This window comes from Nycticebus coucang, chromosome 13 (assembly GCF_027406575.1).
Source record: "Nycticebus coucang isolate mNycCou1 chromosome 13, mNycCou1.pri, whole genome shotgun sequence".
NCBI lineage: Eukaryota > Metazoa > Chordata > Mammalia > Primates > Lorisidae > Nycticebus > Nycticebus coucang.
Window position 1 is genome coordinate 43452805 of NC_069792.1, and position 27808 is coordinate 43480612.

The window sequence follows — 27808 nt, forward strand, 5'->3', positions numbered from 1 at the left end:
TGAGCCTGAATAATTTATTTTATGCTCTTGCATGAAATTTTGTCTGAAATTTTGAATCTCTTAACAACAAAATTTTGTCTTTTCTCTTCTCTTTTTTGAGTATTGGCACTATTTTAAAATTGTCTGAAAGTTTTAAAGTATGTACCCTAGATTGAGAGCAGCTTAGAAGGACACATTCCAAAATCAAGTCCAGATTTCATGCCATATGAAGAAAAATATATTGTCTGCTTTCTGTCTTGCATGACACTGTGATAGATGTTCTTTTAACTCCGCAAGGGAAAAAAATTGAAAATTGATTTCAAGTGAATACCATTTAACTCTCTTATACTGTCTTAACTTTTTAATATTTGCCTTATTTCAGACTTTTAAAAAATATGATTAATAGTGCTTCATACCTAACAAGAGGGGCATGCTAACTGCTTAGTTATATTACATATTTCAACCAGTTACTTTTGTTTCTATGGCTTAGAGCAATAAAATTTTCCAAACTTGAAAAATAACTTATTATTTCAACACTTCTATGAACATTTGACTGAAAACATTTCTGGGACAATTTTCAGTGGTTTCAGTACACAAGTCATTGTGTGATCACAATTCTGGAGTTCCTGAAAGAGGCAAATTATTTTATCAAAGTTAAAATTATATAACATCTCTTTAGTCAATGATTGATTAAGAAGATATACAATCGAATTATCTTTTTGTCCAAAGGAAAATGTGTGTATCACACAGGATCTGTTTAGATGGAGAAGAATGAAAACACTATAGTAACTCAGAGGCTAAGCCATTAAGTCACTTTATTTTTATTGTGATAAAAATATAACTTGAGATTTACCCTTCTAACAAAATTTTATGTGTGCGGTACAGCACTGTCAACTTCAAGCATGATGTTGTTCAGGATTTTCTAGATATTTTCATCTTGCATAACTGAAACTTTATACTCATCAAAAAGAAATTCTCCACTTCCTGATCTCCTACACCCCCTGGCAAACATCGTTCTACTTTCTGTTTCCATGAGGTTAACTACTTTAGATACTTTACTTAGATGAGATTATTTGTCTTTCTGTGACTGGCTTATTTCAATTTTATTCCTAAACATTTTATTCTATTTTGTACTATTTTAAATTAGATCATTTCCTTAATTTGCTTTCCTGATTGTTCACTGTTAGTGTATGGAAATGCGACTGATAATTGCATGTTCATTTTGTATCTACCACTTCACCAAAATTTTTTATTAGGTTTTGTAGTTTTTTTATGTAATATTTATAGTTTCCTGCATATTACATAATAATGTCATCTGTACATATTACATAATAATGTCATCTGTAAACAGAGATAATTTTACTTCTTGCTGATTTGAATATCTTCATTTTTTCCTGGTTTGAATACCTTTATTTCTTTTTCTTCCTTAATTTATCTTGCAAGGACTTCTAATATTAATATTAAGTTCAAGAGAAATGGTAAGAGTGGGCATCTTTTTGTTATTACTGTCTTAGATAAAAAAGTTTTTGGTTTTTAACCATTGAGTATATCAGCTACAAGATTTTCATATATGGTCTTTATGATGAGATAATTTTCTTCTATTACTATTTTGTTGAGTGTTTTTCTCATAAAAGGGTGTTGAATTTTGTTGAATGCTATTTCTACATCTATTGTAAAAATTATGTAATTTTTATCCTTTGTTCAGTAAATATTGCACACCATGTAGATTTATTTCTTTGAAACCATTCTTGCTGCCTAGGGATAAATCCTACTTGGACATAGTATAAGATCCTTTTAATATGCTTGTTAAATTTATTGTGCTGGTATCTACTGAAAATTTTTGAATCTATATTCATCAGAAATATTAACCGATAGTTATTTTTCCTTTTTTGGTCTTATAGCACCTTTTTATGGCTGTGAATGTCAGTGTAATGCTGAACTCAAAAAATGAGTCTAGAAGTGTTATCTCTTCTTCAGTCTTTCAAAAGATTAAAAAAGAATTGGTGTTAATTCATTTTTAAATGTTAGGAGAATTAATCAGTAAAACCATCTGGTTTCAGAAGATTTTTCATCACTGAATTAAAATCCTTACAAGCTTATAGGTCTGTTCAGATTTTCCATTTCTTTGTGATTTAGTTTTTATAGATGAAATGTTTCTGGAAATTTACCTATTATTTTAGATAATCCAATCTATTGGCATGTAATTTTTCATAGTATTCTCTTGCGATCCTTTTTTATTTCTGGGCTAGCAGGTATAAAATATTCTCCTTCATTTTTTATTTTATTTATTTTGGCCTCTTTTATTCTTAGTTTAACTACAGGCTTGACAATTTTGTTGACTCGACAAAAACACACCTCATTTTCATCAATTTTTTACTATTTTTAAAATTCTTTGTTTCATTTATTTATATTCAAATCTTAATTATTTCCTTCATTCTGCTACATTTGGACTTAGTGGTGTTTTTTAATAGTTCTTTGAGTTGTAGGATTAGTTTGTTTATTTGAGATCATTCTTTATCTTAATATAGGCATTTACTGCTGCCAATTTCTCTCTTAGTACACTCTTACTGCATCTCCTAAGATTTGATATGTTGTGTTTTTGTTTTCATTCATTTCAAGATATTTTGTGACTTTTAAAAATTTCTTCTTTGATCCATTGGGTGTTCATCTATGTGGTGTACAATTTCCACATATTTGTGAATGCCAATTTTCCTTCAGTTACTGATTTCTAGTTTCATTCCCTTGTAGTTTGAAAAGATACTTGATATAATTTCAGTCATATTAAATTTTTTGATACTTGTTTTGCCAACCAACATGTGATCTATCCTGAAGAATATATCTTTGCACTTGAGAAGAATATGTATTCTTCTGCTGTTCACTGGAATGTTCTGTGTGTACCTGTTATAGACACTATGTCTATCCTGTGATTCAGGCCCTTTGTTTCATTGTTTATATTGTTTATTTTCTACCCATTACTGCAAGTGAAGTATTTAAATCTCATGGTAGAATTGTGTTGCTTTTTATTTCTCTATCAGATCTGTCAATGCTTTTACAAATATAAATTAGGTGCCCTAATTTGGGTACATATATATTTATAATTGTTATATCATTTTGACAAATAGTAACTTTTGTGATTATATAATGTTTCCCACATTTTTTGGACAATTTTTAACTTAAAGTCTATATTGTCTGGCATAGGAATGGCTATTTCTGTTCTTTGTTAGATTTGCACGAAATATCTCTGTACATTCTCTCACTTTCAGCATCTGTGTCTAAATGGTAAGTGAGTTTCTTGTAGGGGTCAAGAACCAGGTTATTGTGAGGATATAAGTTTTAAAAGTTTTAGATAAATGTCAAGGAGTATAATTACTGGGTCATATGGAACAAGTGAGTTCAGTTTTGAAGGAAACCACTATGCTATCTTCCAAAGAAGCTGTACCATTTTGCATTCCCACTAGCAATGAATGAAATTCTTGTTGTTTCTATTCTCATCAGCATTTAATTTGAAGAGTTCTAGATTTGACTATTCTAATAAATAGAAAGTATTGTGTCATTGTTTATGTTTTGAATAAACAATGACACAATTGTTTATGTTTTGAATCCTGCTTTCATATCCTATCTAAAAAGTCATCACCAGACCTGTCACCTAGATTTTCTATCTCTTAAGAGTTATCTCTTCCTGGTAGTTTTATACTCTTTTTTTCCAGAGGTTTCATTGTTTTTCATGTTATATTTTGGTTTGTGACCCAGTTTGAGTTAATTTTTATGAAAGGTGTAAGGCATATATTCACATTTTTGCATGAGGATGGCATATGTTCCAGCACCATTTGTGGAAAAGATCCATCTTTTCTCCTTTCCATTTGCCTTTGCTCCTTTGTCAAAGATCAGTTAAGAGCATTTATGTGGTTTTCCATATGTAAGGTGTTTTTAATCCTCTGCCGCCTTTCAGGATTGTTTTATTTTAATTTTTTCTAGTTTGAAAATTATAAATCTAGATGTGTTTTTTTTTTTTCGTTTGAAATTTATCCTTCTTGGTGTTTTCTGAGCTTACTGGACCTGTGGTTTTCTTTCTGATCTTAATGTAGGGGACATTCTCAGTTATTACTGTTTTCAATATTTCCTTTTTCTTTTCACTCTCTGTCATTTCTCCTTTTGCTCATTTCATCAAATTTATGAAATGCCAGTTTAGTTATCCCATAGGTGCTGAATATTCTATTATTTTGCCCCCCCCCCTTTTTTTTTCTTTTTTGAGGGGGATTGATTGTTAGTTTGTTTTCAGTTTTAGAAGTTTCTATTGATAGCCGGGCGTTCTGGCGGGCGCCTGTAGTCCCAGCTGCTCGGGAGGCTGAGGCAAGAGAATCGCTTAAGCCCAGGAGTTGGAGGTTGCTGTGAGCTGTGTGAGGCCACGGCACTCTACCGAGGGCCATAAAGTGAGACTCTGTCTCTACAAAAAAAAAAAAAAAAAAAGAAGTTTCTATTGAGATATTCTCAAGCTTCACTGATTAGTTCTTTGGCTTTAGCCAGTCTAATAATAAACCAAATTTACTCTACATTTCTGTTACAGTATTTGTAATCTTTAATTTTTCTTTTGTTTTTTATTCTTAAATTTTTTTCTAGGATTTATTTCAGAAGCAAATAGATTTTTGAATATTATTAAACAAAACTGAACATTATAAAATAAATAGAACACTTTTCTACTTGACAGTGTAAAAGGAGCATATTTGATGTCAACATCTCTTTTAAAAATTAATTTTAGAGGCAGTATAATATATTCTATGCCTAATTTATTTAAATATTTTCCTATCGATTATAACTTATTTTGCCCAAAATAGCTGAAATGCAGTTTTGTTTACTTAGTGCATAGATATATATTAATTGATTACTTTCTTAGGAAAAATTCCGAAAATTAAATGTATGCCCTCAATATGTATAAATATATCAAATTTGATGCATACTTTACCTTACTTCTTAAAGCTATAACAACAAACATTTTTTATGCTCTTTTCTTTGTTTTTTATTAGTGTGATAGAGCAGTCAAGACTCTACTGTACAGAGTTATGTAAAGGTATAATATATAACAGGGGAAGTATCACAGATTAATGGGAAAAGACCAGCATTTTTTAAAAAATAAAAGGTATTAGAAAATGATCTGTCCAAATGCAGGGAAGCCAAGTTAGATATTTAACATGACATCATGTATAAAAATATTATTTCAAATGAATTAATCATTGAGTTAAAAAATGAAATATCAATAAGAAGGTATGTATAAGCAATTTATATTGAATTGTCCTATATATAAAAGTAATGAGTTAAGAGAAAGAAAATAGTTACAAAATATTCAACAAATAATATTGCCAAAGAGATTTAATAAAAAAGAGTTCATGACATTTAATAAGAAAAGTATTAATATTCCACCTTATGAATGGAAATGGATTTTATCATATCACTGTAAGATTCTTTTGAAAAATATTAGAAGTACAAATTTAAACTTTTTTTGTCATAAGACTATTGTGCATAAAAGTGAAGGTTGGAGCAGGGTGCGGTGGCTCACGCCAGTAATTTTATATCTCAAGCCATTAGAATGTACACTCTATGAAGAAAAGTTCTTTATCTTTCGTTCACTCATGTACTACATATAGCCACTCAACAAATACACACATATTTTGAATGAATGCTAGATCTCAATATTAAACCAGTCTACCTTTACATAAACTAACAAACTCAAAATATGGTAGCTTAGATTTTTCTGAAACCTCTCTCTAAGAACACCAATGAAAATTTCTGAATAAAATATTTAAACATAGATGAAATGGCCGAAAAGTAGTGAAACTTCTCAAATGCTATGAGTAAGTAGAAAGTACACCATCATGGGGTCCAGTGGCAAAGTATGTGTTAAATATGTAGAAGTGAAAATCCTTCTATATAATAAGCCCACAAAAGGCAATAATCTCAGTGGATGACCAGAAAAATCCCACCTCACAGAGTTCCTGGAGAATTTTAAAACTGAGGAGTTCAATAAATCGGTGCATATGTTTTATTTCAATAAGATATTATGTGTTAGGGCTGATGAGTATTTGTGCTCAGGTTGAACTTGTGAACCAAAATTGTGTTTACAGTTTATATGACAAAACGACTTTACCTTATAGGGTTCTTTAAAGGACCAAAAATGATAATCTAACAATGTGAAAGACTGGTGCCTTATAACTAGAGACAAATTAATACAAGATAATTATTTTCATATTTGTGTTGAGAAGAAATTTCCTAAGTTTTTAGATGTAGCAATTATATATTTTAATCATAAATTCTAATCATGGCAATTGTGCATTTAATAATGGTACACTGATTAGGTACTTCATCCTAACACTGCCTAACCATCTACAGTGATGGAGATTTCAGTTCAGTTACTTCAGCAGCATTGTTTTAGAGATGAATAGGCTCATATTAAAATGAACTGGCCCAAGGAAGCACAGAGTTGGTATGATGCATTGACTCATTTGTATCTAGTGTACAAGAAGATTAAATTCATTATTTGGAATAATGACTTACCTCATTAATTTCAAAATAATTTTTACTTAAGACATATTTCACTTGTAATCTATTGAATTAATCTAGAAAGGTATATGTAAACCATTTGTAATAGAGATTTATTTTATTATACATTGGTTATTTAAACTCAAATTAGTTAAATCACTCACGAGCTATTTACACGAGATTTTATACAAAATCACATTTCATTATACATACCGATAATGATCACACTTTCCCTCTTTTTATTTTTTTTTTTTGGTTGGATCAGAGTCTCACTGTGTTGCTCTGAGTAGCATGCCCTGGCATCATGGCTCACAACAAACTCAAATTGTTGGGTTCAAGCAATCCTTTTGCTTCAGCCTCCAAAGTACACACAACAACAACTGACTAGTTTTTCTGTTTTTAGTAGAGAAGGGTTCTTGCTGTTGCTCAGTATGGTCCCAAACTTCTGAGCACAGGCAATCTACCTGCCTAAGCCTCCCACAGAGCAAAGCTGGGTATATACCTAGTAGAGGAATTATAGGATTGAATGGCAGATCTATTTTTAGATCTCTAAGTGTTCTCCAAACATTTTTCCAAAAGGAATGTATTAATTTGCATTCCCATCAGCAGTGTAAAAGTGTTCCCTTTTCTCCACATTCACGCCAACATCTCTGGTCTTAGGATTTTGTGATATAGGCTAATCTTACTGGAGTTAGATGATATCTCAAAGTAGTTTTGATTTGCATTTCTCATTGATTGCATTTGCATTGATTAAAGATGATGAGCATTTTTTCATATGTTTGTAGGCCATGTGCCTATCTTCTTCAGAGAAGTTTCTCTTGAAATCCCTTGCCCAGTCTGCGATGGGATCACTTATTCTTGCTAATACATTTGAGTTCTCTGTGGATTCTGGTTATTAAACCTTTGTTGGAGACATAACCTACAAATATCTTCTCCCATTCTGAGGGCTGTTTGCTTGCTTTACTTACTGTGTTCTTGGCTGTGCAGAAGCATTTTAGTTTGATCAGGTCCCAATAGTGTATTTTTGAACCTGCTTCAATTGCCCAGGGGGTTCTCCTCATAAAATACTCACCCAGACCAATTTATTCAAGGGTTTTCCATGCATTCTCTTCTAGTATTTTTCTAGTTTCATGTCTTAAGTTTAAATCTTTAATCCAGTGAGAGTCTATCTTAGTTAATGGTGAAAGGTGTGGGTCCAGTTTCAGTCTTCTACAGGTTGCCAGCCAGTTCACCCAGCACCATTTGTTAAATAGGGAATCTTTTCCCCATTGAATGTTTTTAATTGGCTTGTCAAAGATTAAATAATGATAAGTAGCTGGATTTATCTCTTGGTTCTCTATTCTGTTCCAGACATCTACTTCTCTGTTTTTGTGCCAGTACGATACTGTTTTGATCACTATCGATTTGTAGTAATAGTCTGAGGTCTGGTAGAGTGATTCCTCCTGCTTTGTTTTTATTTCTGAGTAATGTCTTGGCTATTTGAGGTTTTTTCTGATAGCATATATAACAAAGTATTGTTTTTTTCAAGATCTTTAAAGTATGACCATGGAACTTTAATAGGGATTGTGTTATAATTATATATTGCTTTGGGTAGTATGGACATTTTAACAATGTTGATTCTTCCCAGCCAGGAACATGGTATGTTTTTCCATTTGTTAACATTTTCAACTATTTTCTTTGGCACTACTGTGAATGAAATGGAGTCCTGAACTGTTTTTTCAGCTTGGCTATTGTTGGTATATATAAAGGCTACCAATTTATGAATGTTGATTTTGTAACCTGGGACGCTGCTGTATTCCTTGATCACTTCTAAGAATTTTGTAGTAGAGTCCCTAGTGTTTTCCAGATATACAATCATATCATCTGCGAATAGCAAAAGTTTGATCTCTTCTGACCCTATATGAATACCCTTGATTGCCTTTTCTTCCCTAATTGCAGTGGCTGAAACTTTCATTACAATGTTAAAGAGTAGTGGAGACAATGGAAAGCCTTGTCTGGTTCTTGATCTGAGTGGAAATGATTTCAGTTTAACTCCATTCAATATGATATTGGCTGTGGGTTTGCTGTAGATGGTCTCTATCAGTTTAAGAAATATCCCTTCTATACTGATTTTCTTAAGTGTTCTGATCATGAAGGGATGCTGGATATTATCAAAAGATTTTTCTGCATCAATTGAGAGAATCATATGGTCTTTGCTTTTTAATTTGTATATGTGCTGAATTATACTTATAGATTTACGGATATTGAACCAGCCTTGAGACCCTGGGATGAAACCAACTTGGTCATGATGTATAATTTGTTTGATGTTGCTGGATTCTGTTTGTTAAGATCTTGTTGAATATTTTTGCATCTATATTCATAAGTGATATTGGTCTATAATTTTCTTTTCTTGTTGGGTCTTTTCCTGGTTTGGGGATCAGGGTGATGTTTGCTTCATAGAACGTGTTGGGTAGTCTTCCTTCTTTTTCTACACATTGGAACAGGTTGAGTGATATAGGTACTAATTCCTCTTTAAAGGTTTGGTAGAATTCTGATGTGAAACCATTTGGTCCTGGGCTTTTCTTTTTAGGGAGGTTTTGTATGGTTGATGCTATTTCAGAACTTGATATGGGCCTGTTCAACATTTCCACTTGATTCTGGCTAAGTCTTGGAAGGTGATGTGCTTCCAAGTATTGGTCAATTTCCTTGAGATTTTCATATTTCTGAGAATAAAGTTTCTTGTAATATTCATTAAGGATTTTTTGAATTTCTGAGGGGTCTGTGGTTATTTCGTCTTTGTTGTTTCTGATTGATGAGGTTAGAGATTTTAGTCTTTTTTTCCTGATTAGGTTGGCCAAAGGTTTATCTATTTTATTGACCTTTTCAAAAAACCAACTTTTTGATTTATTGATTTGTTGTATAGTTCTTTTGTTTTCTATGTCATTTAATTCTGCTCTGATTTTGGTTATTTCTTTTCTTCTACTGGGTTTGGGGTTGGAATGTTCTTCCTTTTCCAGTTGCTTGAGATGTCCCATTAAGTTGTTAACTTCCTCTCTTTCTGTTCTCTTGGAAGGCTCACAGTGCTATAAATTTCCCTCTTAGGTCTGCCTTTTTGGTATCACAGAGGTTTTGATCATTCATGTCTCATTGTCGTTTTGTTCCAAAAATTTGGCAATTTCCTTCTTAATCTCATCTCTGACCCAGCTATCATTCAGCATAAGGTTATTTAACTTCCATGTTTTTGTATGAGTATGCAGATTCCTGTTGTTACTCAGCTCAAGTTTTATTCCATGGTGGTCCGAGAAGATGCATGGAATAATTTGTATTCCTTTAAATTTACTGAGGTTAGACTTGTGACCTAAGATGTGATCGATTTTGGAGTAAGTTCCATGGGCTGATGAGAAGTATGTGTATTCAGTTTTATTGGGATGAAATGTTCTGTAGATGGCTGGTAAATCCAAATGTTGGATGGTTAAGTTTAAATCTAAAAATTCTTTGCTCAGCTTCTTATTGGAGGATAGATCCAACACTGCCAAAGGAGTGTTGAAATCCCCGACTATTATGGAGCTGGAGGAAATCAAGTTGCTCATGTCTGTTAGATTTTCTCTTATAAATTGAGGCGCATTCTGGTTGGGTGCATAGATATTACTAATTGAAATCTCATCATATTGAGTATTACCCTTAACAAATATGAAGTGACCATTCTTATCCTTCCTTAGTTTTGTTGGTTTAAAGCCTATTGTGTCTGCAAATAGAATTGCAACACCTGCTTTTTTTCTGATTACCATTTGCCTGAAATATGGATGACCATCCTTTCACCCTGAGTCTATATTTGTCTTTTAAGGTAAAATGTGACTTTTGTATGCAAAAAATATCTGGCCTGAGTTTTTGTATCCAATCAGCTAATCTATGTCTCTTTAGAGGACAGTTTAAGCCGTTCACATTAATGAAGAATATTGATAAGTCTGGTCAAATTTTGGGTATCGATTTTTTTGAAAGTCCAGTGGACATTTTTAATCCCTTTGCCAGTGTGGAAGTTGAAGTTTGATCAAAAGTTTCTGAGTGAGTTTACTTTTGTGGTAGAGGATTGGGTTGGTCGTTTTGGAGGATAGGTCTGAGAATATCCTGAAGAGCTGGTTTGGTTATGCAAATTTCTTCAACATATGAATGTCATTAAAGTATTTAATTTTTCCATCATAATGAAACTCAGTTTAGCTGGATACAGGATCCGGGGTTGAAAGTTATTTCGGTTTAGGAGATAAAAAATCAATGACCACCCTCTTCTGGCTTGAAAATTTTTAGCAGAGAGATCTGCAGTCATTCTAATATTCTTCCCGTTGTAGGTAATGGCTTTCTTCTGTCTGGCTGCTTTGAGAATTTTCTCCTTCATATTAACTTCAGTGAAGTTAATTATGATATGCGTGGGGGATGTCTTATTGGGATTTAGTTGTGCTGGGGTTCTGAAACTGTCTGCTATCTGAATTTCAGGATCTCTAGGCATGTCTGGAAAATTCTCTTTCATAATTTCATGGAGAAGGGCCTCTGTGCCTAGCAAGGCCGCTTCATCAGTTTCAGGGATTCCAATGAGGCGGATATTAGCCTGCTTTGAATTATCTCAGAGTTCTCTGAGAGAATGATCCATTTTTGCTCTCCATTTCTCTTCCTCTTTGAGAGTTTGGGAGCATTCAAAGGCTTTGTCTTCAATGTCAGAAATCCTTTCTTCTGCTTGCTCCACTCTGTTACTGAGGGATTCTACTGTATTTTTCAGATCTTTGAAGGCTGCAAATTCTTGCTACAGTGTGACTAAATCTTTGCTGGCTTTGTCTTCAAATTCGTTAAATTCTTGAGACAACTTTTGAATTTCTGCTCGAATTCCTAATTCCGACTTTTGAGTTGTTGCTCGAATATCTAATTCCAAATTTTCCTCCACTTTATTAATCTTGTTTGCAATCCAAATTCTGAATTTGATTTCTGACATCTCAGCCAGTTGTTTATGAATGGGATCTTCAGTTACATATGCCATATCTTTCCTTGGGGGCATTGCCCTATTCTGTTTATTCATATTACCAGAGTTTTTCCACTGTTTCTGCCCCATGATTGTTTTATAACCTTTGATTTTTCCCCTGGAGCTTTGTCGAGGACTCGTACAGTGGTATGACCTGAGTAACTGTTTGGTGTGGGCCCTGTTTGGTGTGGTGGGGCTAAGTGGATCTGTCTTGTTTTCAGCTGGTTTCTGTTCGACCCTAGTGAAACAGTTACTCTGGGTTGAAGTCTCAGCTGTGGAGAAATACCAGCAATTAAGTCACCCCACCCACCACAGGCAACAATTGAAAAAGGAAAATCAAACCTTGCTACAACCACACACTCAGGGCACCACCTGAATAGTCCTCAGGTGATTGTCTCAGTTCAAAAGGTCCAAATCAATTGTCTCAGTCAGCACCTGTCTCGGGTGGGAGAGTTTAAGAGGTCTCCGGGAACTGGATCAGAGGGGTCTGGTGACTACTCTGATATGGCTTGCTCCAGTGCTGCGTGGAGTCAGGAGGAGCCACCCAGCAAATAGATCAGTCTGGGAAGGTTGATGCCTCCTTCCCCACCTTGCACCTCTGTCACACCCAGTCACTGATAGCCCTGCAGTTGGCTGACCTAGTTGCCTGTTGTGAACAGATACTCCAGGGGTTTGCACCTGCCTGAATTACAAGGAAATCTATTTCTGTTCAGCCAGGCCGCTGCGCTCTGCCTCTACCTAGTAGGAGGAGGTGAGGCCTGATAACCTCGGGCACTTGATGAAGGCGGGGGGCTGTTCACTCATTTCCAGCCCTGCCCCAGATTGATGTTACTGACAGAACAGAACAGAACAACTTTGCGGGGTTTTGTTTCTGTTCATGCTAAATTTCCCAGCTGAAGAGATGCTGTTTTGAGTTTCCAGAGCCTGTGCCTCAGGCCCTGTCTTTGCTCCTGCAGGTTTGTATTCAGTTACCTGTCAGTTCTATCCTGCTCCCTTCCTTTTCTATAGGCTGACGATCCCCTGATGGCCAGGTGCATCTTAGGCTCAGTAAAGTAGTCCTCTGGGTCAGCCTCACCCTGGGAACTTCCTGGGTCTGTGAGTGCATTTCTAGTCCCTGCAGTCCACCCAGGTCAGTACTGCCTCAGGCAAATCCTTTCCTCATGGGGCCTGCGTTTCCATCCCAGATCTGTTCATGGTGGTTGCTGGCCTCCTCTGGTTGCCCAGTGGGTGTGGCTTCAGAATATCCAGGAGTGAGCTGTATTGTTGCTAAAAGACGGCTGCTGTTCTGTGCCTCAGGGAAATGCTGCTCTGGTGTGGTTCCCTCTCAGCCGACCATCCTCTCCTTGCTCCTGTGCCCCAGAGTCAGCACTGACCAGCTGCAATTTAGGCACTGTCCACACCCCTTGAGAAATCACTCAAGAATCTGGACTCCTGGGGACAGGCCTCCTGACCTCAGAGTGAGAGTGGAGGGGAGTGCTGGGAGCTCAGAGTTGCAGGTAGAGAATATATACAGTTTTATACAGTTTTATGCCTGGCAGGAGAACGCCATGGCACCCTAGTAGGGGAGGTAGGTCCAGTTTTTAGAGGGTCTCTCCTGTGGAGTGTAGCGGGAGGACCTTTGAACTCTGCTCGTTTGTTTGTGGGGCACTCTGAGCCATTCTCATGTGGGAGGGGACTCCCATCCACTTGGTGATGGATTTTGTACCTTTTGTTTGTATCCTTGTGGTCACAGCTCACCTCAGCGGGGTTGATGTGCCTTCTTCAACTTTCTCTCTTGGTGCAGCTCAAATCCACCAGGTTACTTGCTAAATTTCTGTCCTTTAACTCTCCTTCTGGACGGGAGCCTCTGTGGAAAGCTGGCTTCAGTCAGCCATCTTGTCTCTGCCCCCTATACCTTAATTTCTTAAGATAATTTGATAATATCATATTTTAGCTATAAGGTAATAGAAGAATTATCTTAATTTGTATTTTAAAAAATGGCAACAGAAAAATCCTGCTGCCTTCCTTTTTCTGTAGGCTGACGATCCCCTGATGGTCAGGTGCGTCTTAGGCTCAGTAAAGTAGTCCTCTGGGTCAGCCTCACCCTGGGAACTTCCTGGGTCTGTGAGTGCATTTTTAGTCCCTGCGGTCCACCCAGGTCGGTACTGCCTCAGGCAAATCCTTTTCTCAGGGGGCCTGCGGTCCACCCAGGTCGGTATTTTTTTATTATAAACTTTGAGCACTATATATTATTTGAGGTAAGGATAGCATATCCTCATAAACATGCCAGAAAAATTATTCAAATGCTATTTCCATTTTCTTTAAAGATTTTTCTATTGTATTTTGTTGTTTATTTCTTGCTAATGGTAAATTATCTATAATAATCATTATTATATTCTTTTATAAACCATGATTCTTAAAGAACTATTCTTTACCTTATTTATTGATGGATTTTGAGAACATCAATGATTTTGTCATGTTGGTATATGCTCTTTTATCTTTGGAAATGAATGTAGATGTTTTGAATAATAAAAAAACTTGTTTTTAATATTCTGCCTACTTAACAAAACTGTGGGAATGTTATTCTGTATCTTTATAGTTACATTATTTTCATGTTTGAGACTTTCAGAATAAAATATTGATATTTCAGAAACAGCAAATTGGAAAATTATTTTGAAATTAATTTTAATTTATACATTTCCAATTAAGTTTTAAATTAAATTATGTTCATAACTTAAAATTTTTTTATTTATGTCAGATGATTTCTATTTTGATAAATTGAGAATTATAAAGTTTTAATAGAGTTTACCTTCAAATATGTGTTGGCCTTACCATGTCTTTGCAAATTTGAAGTAATAACATTAATAACATGATTTATTCTGCAATATTGTGTACTGGGCATCAAGCTAAGGGCTTTCTATGTCCCATGTGCTTAATATGCCACTTAATGACTACATGTGGAGTATAGAATAAAGCCTCTTATATTTGCCATTTTTAAGATGAAAATTCTGAAGTTCAGTTAGGTTATGCCATTTATCTAAGGTTGCATAAGAAGTGATAGAGTAAGGCTTAAACCAAGGCAGTTTAGCCTCAAAGTCCTGGCTTTTATTGACTACAGTATTCAGTAGAGTGCTGGTACAGGCTCCAGGGACAGGTCAGGAGGGTCTATTGTTAAATCAATATTCAAGGATTTGGCAAGGTGCTTGTTGAACTGTGGGCAATTTGAAATTATCCATGGTACAAATATCAGCTATTACTACAGATAGAGGCTTCTCCCTTGCTCCCTCTTCACAGATAGTTTACTAGCACGCCACTGCCTTCACTGGCAATATCTAGTCAATGGCTACAGTGTTACATATGTTATGTCACAGATATATAAATACTGGGCATAATTTTTAGTATTCTTATGGAGTAAATGCAATCTATAAAGTGGCATTCAGAAATTTGCCATTTATGTGTTTGTTGGTCATTCATCTGTCCTCATAAGATTCCATTTATGTCTCTTGCCCAGACATTATTGGGGTTGTTGTCTTTTTTTGTGATTTGCTTGAATTCTTTGTAGTTGAAACAAATAGATTAACAACAATGTGCATACAAGAAAGACTCAATTAAGTTAAAGATGTGGGGAAGAGGAGGGGTTTGCTATGGTCCCATCTAACAGATACAAGATATGGGTGTATGGCACACTTCTGGGTGAAGGTCACAACTACAACTCAGATTTTACCTTACAAATGCAAACCATGTAACTAAATAATAGGTACATCTTCATGTTAATCTGAAAAATAAAAATTTTAAAAATTATCATAATGGTTATTGAATTAATTATGTCAACTTTTGTTGTCATAATATCCAAAATAATGTTTCATAGAGAGAAATGTTCAAAATAATAGACTGTTTTGTTTTTCTTTTTTCTCAGTGATAGCAGAAAGTGGAAATATACTTTCTTTTGTGGGTTATATTCATTCTGGATATTGTAAAATTTACAGAAGTATTATAGCACTTGTGAAACTACAGTCAAATAGAGCGGTAAGTTTGAAGCGTCCATGTTCTCTTTAACCAATCAATCTGTTCTCATGAATAAAGGATGTTGAACATCTTTTTCTATAGTTGTTTTGGATATTTGTTTGTATCATTTTGTGAAATTTCTGTTCAAATGTTTTGACTTTTTTGTTGCATTTCATTTCTTGCATTTTTAGGATATAGAGATATAAAATAAATTATAAGACATTGATTTATAAAGTGTAGAATAACTAAAACACACATTAAAATATGTTTTAAATTCTTATTTTTCAGAGAAGTACAGTTTCAAACCATAACAAAGTTATAGCACACACATATCATATGGTCCTTTCTGCTCAAAAAAACCCTTTCTTGCTTTCTTCATTGATCCTTTCTTCCCTGTTAGTCCAACAAGTGTGTTTGTAATTGGGACTGAGGTAAAAAATGGTAGTTCACAAAATTCTGAAGCTAAACTATGCTTACAGAATGGTCTCCTAGTTCCATTGGAAATAGTTCAGTAAAATGGAATTAGTTCAGTATTTCCTAAACATATTTGTGGGTTATGTAATTTAATAGATAGATGCCTAAAAGACAATTCTTCTAGTTCCCTGAGATATGCTCTACATGATAAATGAATCTACTTTTGTGTTTATAAAATTTGAACACATGTTAAATATTTTTTATGATTTGAATAAAATTGTTAACTTTCAAAGACCACACGGTATATTGATTTATAAAAAAAATTAGTTTCTTATAATGGCAGTATTTATTATATAAAAGTGGTTGTACTACACATTAATTATCTATTTTTTTACAGAAAAAATGTGAAAAACTTGTTTACATGGGTAAACTTAAAGCAAAAGAGTCCTTTGGTGAGATAAGTGTTCTTCTTCAAGTTCCTTTCACATGCACAGTCATAACTGGAAAAGAGGTTGAAATGGCAATCATTGAAGATAAGGATCTATTTGGTAAATGCATAAATGTCTTTTACATTAACTGTTTACTATTTTATTAGATGAATGTTTCAAAAAAGTAGGGATATTTCACAGAAAAATTGGGACACTCAACTGAATATGTGTATATTATTTAATTATGCTGCTGTTTGAATATATTAGTAATATTTCCAAAGACTATCATTGGAATTACTAAAATTTCTCCACCAATGTCCAAGTTACCACTAATAGCAAAACTTGCTCTTTTGGAGGATACTTTCTTGTTTTCATCTCTAAGGTTATTGCTTTTATGGTTTTGGTTCACGTCAAGTATGCATTATCTTAATTGTATAATCTAGATCAAGCATAATATGAAAAGCTATGGCTTGTTGTATTTTATCCTTTATCAGAAATTTTAGTGTTCTAATAATTAGAAAAGAATAATCATTTAGCCACCTGCATTTGGCCACCCAAATATTATAAATGCTCAAATTTGAAATACAATTAAGTATGAAGAAGAAATGAATAGAAGCTAATAAGTCAAATATAATAGAATTTTAATGAAAAATGTATCTTTATGTACAATAAAATTGAGAGTATCCAACATTGGATAATGAACAAAAGAGGAGAAACTTGTGGAAATTAACATGCAGGAGAGGTTTGCTTCAGTCAGCTACGTTGGAATGGTTTTCATGATTAACCATGTATGTATGACTTGATTGAATGTTGTTATCCCGAATTTCAATTATATTTTTATGTCTTTTAGAAAATATATAATGTATACTTGCTTAACTCTGATTCAAAAGGAAAAGAATAACTTCACATTCATGTGTCTCTTAAAAGTTATAAATTTGAAATGACATTTGTTAATTTTCTTCCCTTCTGTGACATTCAAATATAAGCCTCCTTCAAGGTAAACATTGCTAAATAATAATTACTAACTATTGATTGAATTTACAATATTCTCACCTCATAATGGGCCATGTTTTTTTTTCCTGTACTAATTATGTTAACTGGTGCAAGGCAAATACACTGTAAACTCTTATGTAAATCAATATTTCACACATTTTATTATTCAAGGTTCTCCAGAGTAATAGAACCAGCACGATCTCTCTCTCTCTCTCTAAATACACACACACACACACACACACACAGACACACACACAGACACACACACACAGACAGATATATATTTGTAAGAGGAGATTTATTATGAAAATTGGCTCACATGATTATAGAGGCCATAAAGTCCCATGATATGCTATCAGCAAGGCCAGTAGTGTAATTTACTTTGTGTCTGAAGGCCTGATAACCAGGTGACTTACGGTGTAAGAAGTTACACCAAAGGCCAAGGGCTTAAACCCTAGGGGACAGTGAGGAGGAGGTGCTTATATAAATCCATGATCTGAAGGCCAGGGAATTAGTAGTGCTAATATCCAAGGGCAGGAGAAGATGGTTGTCCCAGCTCAAGAAGAGATGAGAGAGAATTGACCATTCCTCTACCTATTTCTATTTAGGCCCCCAATGGACTGGATGTTACCTGCCCAAATTTGTAATGGTGGATCTTTCTTACTCAGTCTACTGATTCAAATGCTAATCTCTTTCAGAAACTCCCTCACAGACACACCCGGATATTATGGTGTACCAACTTTCTGTGCATACCTTAGACCAGTCAAGTTGACCCATAAAATTAACTATCACATTCAAGTGTGTTTCTTTCAAGTGTGTATCAGAATGTTATTTGTTGTTGGTAGCCTATAATTCAAATGGCTGGTATAGTATAAGGTGCCAATCCCAGCTTGGAAGCTGGGAGTATTGCTTTAAGCCATGAGTTCGAGATCAACCTGGGCAACACAGAGAGATCCCCCCCCATCTCTGAAATAATGAAAAAAAATTAGCTGAGTGTGGTGGCACATATCTATAGGCCCAGCTACATGGGAAGCTAAGGCAGGAGGATTGCTTCAGCCCATAAGTTCCAGGCTTTGTGAGGTATGATTTTGCCATAGCACTCTAGCCTAGACAATAGAGTGAGACCCTATTTCAAAAATAAATAAAAAAATAAAAGTCTCAAACAAGATGCTATTGTTTCTGTGTGTATATTTTCTTATTTTAAATTCCATTCTCAGTTCACTTATTTGAGACAGATGTTATAAAGCTACTGGTGTGTGCCTAATAAAACATTCCCTAATTAGAGCTATGCTTGAGGATTATATTTCGTTACTTTTTCCATAACTTACAAGAAAAGTAAAATATCATGTTTACTTCAGAAAGTATCCTTATTTCTACATTTTAAGTACTTATATTTCATTCTAAATGAGATAAAGTAATATTTTGAAAGTTAAATAATTCTAATGAAAAAATTATTGATCAATTTTGCTAAAAAGATCATCTTCAAACATGAAGAATAATGATCATTAACATGAATTTTCATAATGATTTATTCTGTCTCCAATCATTCCACTCTTTTCATTATCTTAAAAATGGACCCATTTCTATAAAATTGCATAGTTCAGGACCCAAGAGAAACTAAAATGAGCCTTTAAAAAATCAAGTTTTAGACAAATGAAAATGCTATAGAAAAATAAAAATGAGCGAAACCATGATTTGCCAGCTTGTTATTGACAATTATTATGTTATTATATTACACTAATTTTAGGGGTAAGTGTTTAAATTGGAGATGGTCTATTAAAAATAAACAAAAATAAATAAAGGCACTATGTTCCAACAGTATCCTCAATCATCTGTTGGTTGTGTTGCCTTTACTTGCTAACTTACCAAGAATTGCCTAATAGAGTTATCTTTTGGAATTGTTAATGTTTTACTGGATAACTAAACTAAAGTTAATCTCTTTCCCCAAATATACAGGTCACAGTCTTTATTTTCTTCTGTAGATATCATTTAGAGATCTAGTTCCTCATAAATGAGTCAATGATATTTAGTAAATATCCAAAGGGAACATTTCACTTTCTCTCCCTGTGTTTTGGGATGAGCTGAACAGAATCCAGAAATATAAATGACTGTATAAATTAAAAGCTCTATGTATAGAATTATGTATGCAACTATATATAATTGCATACATAGGAAAACATAAAAGGTTTGACAATTAAGTTTGTGAACTCACCACCACAGGGTTATGTTGGCAACACTGTACAAATAAGTCGGTAAGGTTTTATAACCTTGGCAGATCAGTGTCTCACAGCCATGTTCATGTTCACATCTGGCAGTACCTTGCTGAGGAGCGTTCATTATTGTTGCATATTTCTGTATGCCATCATGAAAATACTGGAGCTTGAATTAGAGCAATGAATAAACATTAAATTTCTTGTCAAATTTGGCAAGAGTGGAAGTAAAATTAGGGACGTTAATCCAAGTTATAGGGATAATATCATGAACAAAACAGCAGTGTACAAATGGATTAAACATTTTTCCAGGGGAAGAGAAGGTATCACTGATTAAGAGAGGTAAGGGCAGCCAGTAACAAGGAGAATTGACAAAAACATTGAAAAAATTTGTTGAGTTAAACAACAAAATCATCTCCTAAATGTGGGAAGCATAGCAGATCAATTAAGTGAACATTGATAGAGAAGCAGGAAAATCTTAACTGAATATCTTAATGTGAGGAAAAGATATGCAAAAATGGTCTTGAAGGAGCTCACTGATGAACAAAAGCAAGAGAGTCAAAGTTTGCCAAGACTTTTTGGAGAGTCAAGATGACATTTTGATATCCCTGGTGACAAAACATAGTTGTACCAACACCATCCTGAAACAAAGTGTCAAAGTACACAGTGGAAGTCAGCCAATTCTCCATGACCAAAAATGGACTGTCAGTCCAAAACAAGAGTCAAAAGGATGTTATTAACCTTATTTGATAGCACAAGGAATTTCATTATAAATTTGTACCAACTGGAAAAACAGTTTACTATTTGAAAGTGCTGAAAAGGCTGCAAGGAAAAGTTAGACAGAAATGACCTGAACGTTCTTCCAACAACTTCATAGCTCTTGCATCATGACAATGCACCAGCTTGCCTGACACCATTTGTGTGGGAGGTTTTAACCATAAACAAATAACTCTATTGTAACACCCACCTTACTCAACTGATATGTCCCCCAGTGACTTTTTCTTTTCTTTACCTGAAGATAAAGGAAATAGTGAAAGGAAGAAATTTTGAGATATTTAGGACATCAGCATAATATAGCAACAGCTCTGATGGCCATTCCAGAAAAAGAGTTCCAAAATTGCTTTGACGGGTATACTAGGTGCTAGTCTCAAGCTGTCACCCTGGGTAGAGTGATGTGGCATAAAAGCTTACAGCAACCTCCAACTCAGGCTCAAGTGATCCTCTTGCCTCAAGTTTTCTATTTTTTATGAGAAATGGGGGTCTCACTTTTGCTCAGGCTGTTCTCAAACTCATGAGCTCAAGCAATCCACCCACCTCAGCCTCCCAGAGTGCTAGGATTACAGACGTCAGCCACCGCATCCGGCCTGAGGAGTGATTTCTTTATTTATTTATGTTGTTAACTTTGGAAAGATAGAAAATAACCTTTTTTTTTTTTTTGTAGAAACAGTGTCTCACTTTATTGCCCTTGGTAGAGTGAGGTGGCATCACACCGCTCACAGCAACCTCCAACTCCTGGGCTTAGGCCATTCTCTTGCCTCAGCCTACCGAGAAGCTGGGACTATAGGCACCTGCCACAACACCTGGCTATTATTTTGTTGCAGTTTGGCCAGGGTCAGGTTTGAATCCGCCACCCTCAATATATGGGGCTGGAGCCCTAAAATAACCTTTTTAAATCTACATGCATGCTTCTCAGATATTTCTTTAATCATCCAAATAAAAATGAGTACAGAGTTATTAAATTTGTAACCAAATATAAATGTACTTCTTTTCATATAATAATACTGAGAATATAATTTTTCTGATTATTATTTTTATAAAGGTCATATGTTTTGGTCCTGATGTAGAATTTACTCCTCAAGTCATTTAAATTAAAGATAATGAAGACCAACATAACTATTTTAATTTTACTGATATCTGAAATTCCCATTCCATCATTAAAACAAGTATACTTGTCTTGAAAAACAATTGCTTTTACATTTAAAATATGAACTATTGATGTTATTATACCTCATCTGGTATTATTAAAAATAAGAGAGGCATTTTTATTGTTTCATGCCTTAAATTTAAGTCCTTTATGAAACAATAAAAATCCTCCAAGAAAGCATAGGAAAAACACTGGAAGATATTGGCCTGGGGAAAGACTTCATGAAGAAGACTGCCATGGCAATTGCAACAACAACAAAAATAAACAAATGGGACTTCATTAAACTGAAAAGCTTCTGTACAGCTAAGGAGACAATAACCAAAGCAAAGAGACAACCCACACAATGGGAAAGGATATTTGCATATTTTCAATCAGACAAAAGCTTGATAACTAGGATCTACAGAGAACTCAAATGAATCCACATGAAAAAAGCCAACAATCCCATATATCAATGGGCAAGAGACATGAATAGAACTTTCTCTAAAGACGACAGACGAATGGCTAACAAACACATGAAAAAATGTTCATCATCTCTATATATTAGAGAAATGCAAATCAAAACAACCCTGAGATATCATCTAACCCCAGTGAGAATGGCCCACATCACAAAATCTCAAAACTGCAGATGCTGGCGTGGATGTGGAGAGAAGGGAACACTTTTACACTGCTGGTGGGACTGCAAACTAGTACAACCTTTCTGGAAGGAAGTATGGAGAAACCTCAAAGCACTCAAGCTAGACCTCCCATTTGATCCTGCAATCCCATTACTGGGCATCTCCCCAAAAGGAAAAAAAATCCTTTTATCATAAGGACACTTGTACTAGACTGTTTATTGCAGCTCAATTTACCATTGCCAAAATGTGGAAACAGCCTAAATGCCCACCAACCCAGGAATGGATTAACAAGCTGTGGTATATGTATACCATGGAATACTATTCAGCCATTAAAAAAAATGGAGACTTTACATCCTTCGTATTAACCTGGATGGACGTGGAAGACATTATTCTTAGTAAAGCATCACAAGAATGGAGAAGCATGAATCCTATGTACTCAATTTTGATATGAGGACAATTAATGACAATTATGGTTATGGGGGGGGAACAGAAAGAGGGAAGGAGGGAGGAGGTGGGGACTTGGTGTGTGTCACACTTTATGGGGGCAAGACATGATTGCAAGAGGGACTTTACCTAACAATTGCAATCAATGTAAACTGGCTTATTGTACCCTCAATGAATCCCCAACAAAAAAAAAAAAATAAAAAAATAAGAGAGGTATTTGACTTGTCTCTCTCCAAAGGAAAATTCTAATTCCAAAGTGAAATTGGTACAAACGTTTTAAAAGTTTTTGTTTTTAAAGGAAGAATGTCCAAGAACTTCTCTTATAATGCTTGATCAAAAAGCATAGGTGATCATATTTTTTACTATTGAAAGATAGGTCTGTTAAGTATTTTAGGGGCATACATATATTCTTACCAAATCTACCTTCTTCACAGCACATCAGTATTTCTCCTTAACTCTGATACAATTTATAGCCAGATTTCTGTTTGTTAGTAACGTTTACCTAAAGAGTTTAAATACTTGAACAACTTGCCACAGGAAATATGCATTTTTTCCCCTCCCTTTTTTGTTTTTGCTTTTTCATAAAAATTTGATATAAAAAGCATTCTAAAAATTTGATATAAAATGCTTCCTCTGATATTTTTACTCATTCTGCATACATGTTAAAAGAAAAAACGAGAATAAATTTGAGTTAAATTTTTGATTTTTTGTTTTGAATGAAGCTTTGAGTGAAAAAATTATATATCATGTAACTATTTCAGCACATACTTTTATTATTTTTTTTTTTTTGCAATAGATATTTAATTGTAAACCTATGAAAGATTGTTTTGGTATTGCAAAACCAACCAAACATTTTAAATATCTTGCTGACATTTAAAAGTAATTCTTAGTGGAAGAAATTAAACTTATCTCCTGAAATACTATATATCACACATATATACACAATATATGAATATATAGAAATATACACAATATAAATATATGGAAAAAATAACATTGTTCAGAAAATAATATTGACCTTTATATTGTAGCCTGATTATATACACTAGAACCTCCATAGTTGACCACCTTCGTACCTGACCCCCTCTTTAAGTTGACCTAATTTTCATAGACCAGATATGCACCACATGTACCTATCAATACAGTAGGCAGTAGGCATAGATCCTTGTGCTCCCCACCTCTGTGTCACAGTCCTTAGGTGGTCATGTTCCAAAGGTTCTACTGTATATTTAGCCACTCGTAAATTTTTTAAGATTTTTTGTTTTGTTTTGTAAAAATAAGGCAATGTTTTTTGCCTGAGTTTGGCTATTTGGAAAAGTCTCCCACCCCTAGAAGTTCCATACCATTTTAATTTATATATTTATGCAAGTAAATTGATTTTAGAAATTTTTTTAAATAACCATGTCAATTTTAGCTCATTATAAGAAAAAGCAACATTAGGAAGCAACTATGTTTCCATTTTCTGGTTTGCTGATGCTCTACCTTACACTGCATTTGACTTGAAACTCCTTGTTGTTCTACTACAAATATAGTTCTAGATGTATTTTGTATTGAGTGATTTAAAAGTTCTATTTTAAAGTTTAAAGTTTGCATTACCATACCACGTCCAACAATATGGTCCTGATGGTACCAAGCTCCTTCAATCACTTCCTCCTCCCCTCCCTTCTTGTTTTTCTTTTGTGTGAGCCTGTAGTTGTTGATCTACTAATCTGAGATTAATAATGAATATATGGGATACTTGCTTTTTCATTCTTTTTTGAAACAGAGTCTATGTCATCCTCATTAGGGTGCTATGTCATCACAGCTCACAGCAACCTCAAACTCGTGGGCTTAAGCAATTCTCTTCCCTCAGCCTCCCAAGTAGCTGGGACTAATGGTCCTGCCACAACATCCGGCTATTTTTTTGTGGTTGCAGTTGTCATTATTATTTAGTTGACCCAGGCTGGGTTTGAACCTGTCAGCCTTGGTGTATGTGCCCAGTGCCCTACCCACTGAGCAATGGTCCTGCCTGCTTTTTAATTCTTAGGATACTTTACTTGAAAGAATGTTCTCCAGATCTATCCTGGTAAAAGAAAAGATGCAAAGTCTTTATCTTTTTATGGCTGAATAGTACTCCGTGGTATACATATAGCACAGTTTACTGATCCATTCAAGGGTTGATGGGCACTTGGGTTGTTTCCAGGTCTTTGAAATTATAAATTGATCTTCTATAAACATTCAAGTGCAAATGTGCTTATGGCAAAAAATTAAAGACAAAGTGACTAAGGAGCTGGACATACTTAGGAAGGCTAAAATGAAGCTTAAGAATTGTAACTGTTATCCTGATGAAAGGTCCCTGAAACTGAGCTCCAAGTTTTCTTTTTCATTGTCAGCTAGAGGTCAACCACAGCCACCAAAGGCTCCTCCATCTACCTGGTTCTCTCCATCTCAACAATGAAGAATTCTTTCCACTGAATCTTTTCTACATTTTGAATCTTTTTGACTTTTCTACCAGCTGAAAAAAACTTGTTGCTTTTAAAGAACTTAAGGGATTACACGAGGCCCACTGCGATAACTTCCCTATTTTATACGTATTAACTGGTTAGTATTTCTAATTACATCTGCAAAATCTCTTTGCTGTGTAATTTAACATAATTGTGAGAGTAACACTATGGAGCTGAAGGTCATGGCAGCCTCTTTTGAACTCTGCCTCCATTATACTAGAGGCACAGTGGGTAGGGAGAGCATGGCAGGCATCTTTCTTTTCCATTGCCACCTCCCAGTTTTCCACCTATGGTTCTGATCCTTCTGCTATAGGGAAAGATTGGAGCATTGGGGAAAAGAGGATGTTAAAAAAGGGATAAGGGAAGTGAAAAATGCTGTGTTTTTTTTTTTGAGACAGAGTCTCTTTCTATTGCCCTTGGTAGAGTGCCATGGCATCATCATAGCTCATAGCAACCTCAGGCTCAGACGATTCCCTTGTCTCAGCTTCCCCAGTAGCTGGGACTACTGGCACCTGCAATGACCTGGAGATAGTTTTTTCATTTTTAGTGGAGATGGGAATTTCACTCTTACTGAGGCTGGTCTTGAACTCCTAAGCTCAAGCAATCCACTAGCCTTGACATCCCAGAGAACTAGGATTACAGATGTGATCCTAGCCTGAAAATATTCTTAATGTCTATTATTGTTGTAAACTGGTTTCTCACTTGCTGTGTTTGACATCACTTCAAGCTAATACTTTCCTAGTGAGCATCTTCAAGGAGTTTTAGAAATCCCTTAATATTGGGAGTGATATTTCACCTGTCATTCTTTAAGAGGGTAATACATTTTCATTCCTAGAAATCCAAAGATAACTTCAGATTTCACTCTTACCCTCCCTGACCTCAGCACAACCCAATTGGAACTTCTTTCTTGCTGCAGGTCTACATAGGGAAGTCTGCATAGAATGACAATCCTGCATTCTTTGTCCAGGCAAACTTTGACTGGGAAAGTTTGAGTGCTGCTTGTTTCTCAGGAGTCAGCCTTTTACCTGTAGAGTTCTCAAAGTATAGTTAGACCATACTGTACTGTGGCTTCTAAATTCTGAGACTGTATATAAAGTTCTCCCTGTGATCTTGTTAAAGATCCTCTCTTTTAGCAGAGGTGATAAAAAAGGTATTTCTCATTATAGCCCCTTCAGGCTCTGATGGTATGACTCAGAGCAGAGCTCTTGAAAGAAATCTCTTTATAAATCCCACCACTCTGCATTCTGAACATTTTTTGTACCCTCAGTGTTGATGAGGGACTTAGAGATTTCTGTTTCTCTATAATTACTTTGAAAATTTAGTACCTTGTTATGTTGTAGTCATGTAGTGCATGGGTTCTAAGCTGATTCTCTCACTTGATCATCTTGGAACACTCATCGCAATATACCAGACATTATTCTTCATACTTTACATGTTTTATCTCATCAAACACAACAACCCTGTGAGCTATGTACATTTAATATTCCTATTTTACAGATTAGGAAACTGAGATATGGAAAGGTTAAGTGGTATCAAATCAATGTCCCTCATCATAGGCCATAAGGGACACCTGTCTAGTTGACTGAGTTGTGTTTATCACTCAGGGATTGAGATGCAACACATGCCATGGGGAACCATAAATTCATCTCAGTGATAAGAAATTAGAAAGAATATGTTCTAGAACTTGGGTTTAGTTGGGTGTTTGGGGGACAATTGAAGGAAGTAGGTAGGAATTTGTTCTAGGTTAAAGGCTACTAGAAAGTGGCATATCTCAGTTGTATACAGAGTAGACATTAAGTTTGTGTGCAATTTATATTGAACTATTTTAAATTGCACACAAACTCTCTGAATATGTATATTGACAGATCAGAATGAGGGTAAATTTGCAACTGATTAAGAATTATCAGATGTGTATTCTAACCAAGAGGTGAAATGTTTGATATTTTGTAGGTGGTGAGGGGGAGTTGCTACCTGCTTAACCAAAATTATGAATTGACCTTGCTTGTCTCATTTTATCATGATCAGGGAGAAACCTTATACGAGGTTTGTATTCTGTGAAAACTCTCTGCTAGGAATGTTATTTGACCTAGCTGTTTGTGCCAGGTTAGCTTTCACATGCTATGTATCAAATTCTGTTCCCTTTTTTCTTTTGATTATTATTTTTATTGTTATTATACTTTGCTAATAATTAAACTGGTAACTTAATAATCCATTGTCCTCATGTGGTTATTTTATTTTCTCATACTTTAGCTATAGTAGTATAAATTTTGGCTAGATTTTGACAAAATAATATTTAATAATTGCTTTCAATATTTAGATACATTTAATAGGAACCACAATTTTCTCACGCTGAGATTTATTACATTGGCATAGTTTGCAAGCCATTCACTAAAAGTGCAGTATTTGGTTTCCTAGGTCAACTGTACCATGCCCAACATGTTGTTTGAGTCACCTATTTTCTTTTATGTGATTGAAAAGAGTACAAATGGGGCGGCGCCTGTGGCTCAGTGAGTAGGGCGCCAGCCCCATATGCCGAGGGTGGCGGGTTCAAACCCAGCCCCGGCCAAACTGCAACCAAAAAATAGCCGGGCGTTGTGGCGGGCGCCTGTAGTCCCAGCTGCTCGGGAGGCTGAGGCAAGAGAATCGCGTAAGCCCAAAAGTTAAGAGGTTGCTGTGAGCCGTGTGATGCCATGGCACTCTACCCGAGGGCGGTACAGTGAGACTCTGTCTCTACAAAAAAAAAAAAAAAAAGAAAGGCCTACCCCTTTAAAAAAAAAAAAATGAAAAGAGTACAAATGTATATTTATACCATCTTTTATA

At 35.0% G+C, this 27808-nt stretch overlaps 1 protein-coding gene across 1 annotated transcript in view; it reads left to right on the forward strand.

Annotated features, from left to right (window-relative positions):
• The window catches only part of CNBD1 (cyclic nucleotide binding domain containing 1), a 412528-nt gene that overhangs the window by 338895 nt on the left and 45825 nt on the right, over positions 1–27808 (forward strand). Inside the window, exons 9-10 of the mRNA XM_053558669.1 lie at positions 15390–15499; positions 16290–16440. Coding sequence (XP_053414644.1) covers positions 15390–15499; positions 16290–16440 — 261 coding nt within the window. The remainder of the gene's footprint in view (positions 1–15389; positions 15500–16289; positions 16441–27808) is intronic.